The sequence below is a fragment of the Merops nubicus genome, unplaced genomic scaffold (assembly GCF_000691845.1).
Source record: "Merops nubicus isolate BGI_N331 unplaced genomic scaffold, ASM69184v1 Scaffold51993, whole genome shotgun sequence".
Classification (NCBI taxonomy): domain Eukaryota; kingdom Metazoa; phylum Chordata; class Aves; order Coraciiformes; family Meropidae; genus Merops; species Merops nubicus.
This window is the reverse complement of record NW_008599256.1, coordinates 1-2,682: the sequence shown is the minus strand read 5'-3', so window position 1 is coordinate 2,682 and position 2,682 is coordinate 1. Positions and strand designations below refer to the sequence as shown.

The 2,682-nt window shown below is 44.9% G+C and overlaps 1 protein-coding gene across 1 annotated transcript; it reads right to left on the bottom strand.

Moving 5' to 3' along the window:
- Positions 1–1,742: 1,742 nt before the first annotated feature.
- DBX1 (developing brain homeobox 1) lies at positions 1,743–2,679 on the bottom strand (the record flags this gene model as incomplete). The annotated part of the gene is made up of 2 exons (XM_008937288.1): positions 1,743–2,117; positions 2,488–2,679. Coding segments are annotated over 2 exons (567 nt in total), but the record flags the coding sequence as incomplete, so codon positions are not given.
- Positions 2,680–2,682: the final 3 nt, after the last annotated feature.

Below are 2,682 nucleotides of genomic sequence, written 5' to 3'. Positions count from 1 at the left end.
GTTATTTTGTTGTGCTGCATTGTGTGTGGTGGGCATCAGTCAGAGTCTATGGAGTAGAAAATAAGCTAAGCTTGTAGTGAAATCTCTGCTGCTGCAGAACTCCACTACCTGTATTCAAGGAGGAAATCGTTGACGTTTCTGTAGAGTGTGTTTGTATCTAAAAACGCGTGCAGGTGGTTATGAACTTGCCTCGTGTTGTAGAAGTGATCCTTGGCTGGACTTAAAGCTGAAGACTTGTCTTAAATCCACCCCTTCCATTCTGTTTCTTTACCCCATAAGAAATTCTAATTACATGCTCCCAGTCTACAACCTGTAGCATATTAGCAGGGTGACAAAGAGCAAAAATCCCCACCCTGACCCACCTGGGCAATAACTGGAAGGAAGGAAGGAGAATCAGAAGGGCTTTAGAGCAGAGCAAAGGTAACAGCAGCAGAAATTAAGTTGCATTTAAATACAAAGAGGGAGACCCTGTATTAATGGTAACTGCAGAAAAATCCTTACTCCTTTGGTGGAGCTGCTCCCTAGTTAAAAGGCAGCTAGATATTCTTGCAAGTTGATTTAATTTGAAGCTGATAAATTCTTATTGAATCACTGTACTGTTGATAAGAGGTAGTTTTCTTTTCCTGTTTGATTTCAGACACAACCTACAACAACCTGCAAACCAGAACCAAGTATTACTGAATAATCCAACTTGTAAATCTACTTGTTTTTATTTGGCAATCATTCACTTTATTATATATACATATTTAAAGTCTGTACATGGTAAAATACAAAATAAGTGTTTCTTTATAAGTTACACAATTAAACAGCTACATTTGTCTGTAGTTTAGCCATCATTTCATTTAAAAAGGGGAGAAATCTTGTTGAGTTATTGCTATATTCATTCACAATAACCTTGGTATAAAACATCCATACAGAGTAAGTGTACAAAATAGTGTACAGTTCATATAAGCTGTGCAAAGACAGCAAAGTTCAGTCAAAAATCAAAGAGGTATATCCACTTTCCTCTGTCCACACATGGATAGAAGAAGCAAAGTGGAAAATGCGCACAGGCCTGTGGGCAAAAAGGTGGGTTAGACAGTGCTATAGGCAATATAACATTGATGCATAAATTAAAAATGAAAAACATATAAATATAGAATATCTCCACTTCACCAGGCATACTGACTTTATACCTCGGAAGTCACGCCAGGGATTTCAGTGGGTCTTTTGTTCTGGGTGAGGAGGGAGACACCATTTGGTCTGGTGTCCCTCAATACTGATGTTTATTTTTAGAGGAAAAGGTTACTGGATCAGTCTTCAGGGTTTTGACATCTTATTAATAGCTGGCAATTCACTTGAAAGGCAATGAAAATGGTCACAAGGTCTACATAGTATTTTTTGTTGTTTCTTCTGTGGGGGGAAAACATTTCCTTCTTAACAGGAAATACTTTCCTCCCTGTTACAAAGCAAGGACCTGCCTGCTGCCTGTTTTCAGGAGAAGGTAGCTAAGTGAGCAAATGTTGATTTTTTTTAAGCAGAGAGTTATGAACAAATTAGAAAATGCTATGAACACAAAAACCTCCACATAGGGGAAAAAAAAAGAATAGTCATAAGCAGCAGGTCTTGCAGCTATGTGGTAAAGAACCTGCACTGCAGAATGTGGACATTTGGATGGGACTTTACCTCTTCAATTTATAGCACTCTGTTTTATTTACATCTTTGCAATGTCCCCATGTGATGGTGGGGGCAGGCAGGGTGACCTAAGAGACTGTTATCTCCTCCTCTTCCTCTTCCCCTTCATCGTCATCTTCCTCCGAGTCTGAGAAGTCTGAAGGTTTGCTGGGGCTGCTAGAATGGGATGGAGAAGGAGACATCTGGGAGTCCAGTCTGTCCCTCAAGTGTAGATGTTCTGGGGACTGGTGGTAGGTTAAGGGATGCCGAGGGCTGGGGGGGCACATGGGGGGAACTTCTTCCTCCTCCTCTTCTCCTGAACATTTCTTGCCTACGTCACTGAGGTCTGGGTGAGGATTGAACTTGGTGGGTAGGGTTTGTTCTCTGCAGCCACCAGAAGAAAGGAGCTCTCTTTCTTTGGAGTTCCTCCACTTCATCCTCCTGTTCTGGAACCAGATCTTCACCTGCGGGGCAAAACAACACAAAAATGAAATGGTTCAGTAAAACAAGGACCGGGAAAGGTCCCCTCAAAACCAGGACTGGGCTCTCAAAATCCTGCTCATGCTTGTACCCAAGCTAACAGGGACCACAAAACCTGACTTCTGGGGACCCTAAGGAGAGGGATCAGAGGGTAAAATGGTCACAATTTGTCTTGTCCTGCTCACCCAGCTGGGAATTGTGCTCTCTTGGTTCTGTTAATGCTCACAGCCCTGTGACTTGCTTTGGGCTTTCTCCCAGCCGTGGGCAGTTCTCACTGTTCCCCGCCCTTCTCCGCCCTCGGGCTGTTGCTGAGGACCCCACCCAGCTCCCTGCAGCCCCTCTGCCCCTTCTCACCTGCGAGTCCTTGAGGCCCAGCTTGGCGGCCAGCTTCTTCCTGTCGGGTTTGCTGATGTACTTCTGCTTCTGGAACATCTTCTCCAGCGCCTTGCGCTGCACGTCGGAGAAGACGGCTCGGCGCAGCATGCCGCGGCGGGGCTTGCCGCGGGCGGCCAGCGGCCAGGAGAAGGTGCCGGGGATGGGCACCACGGC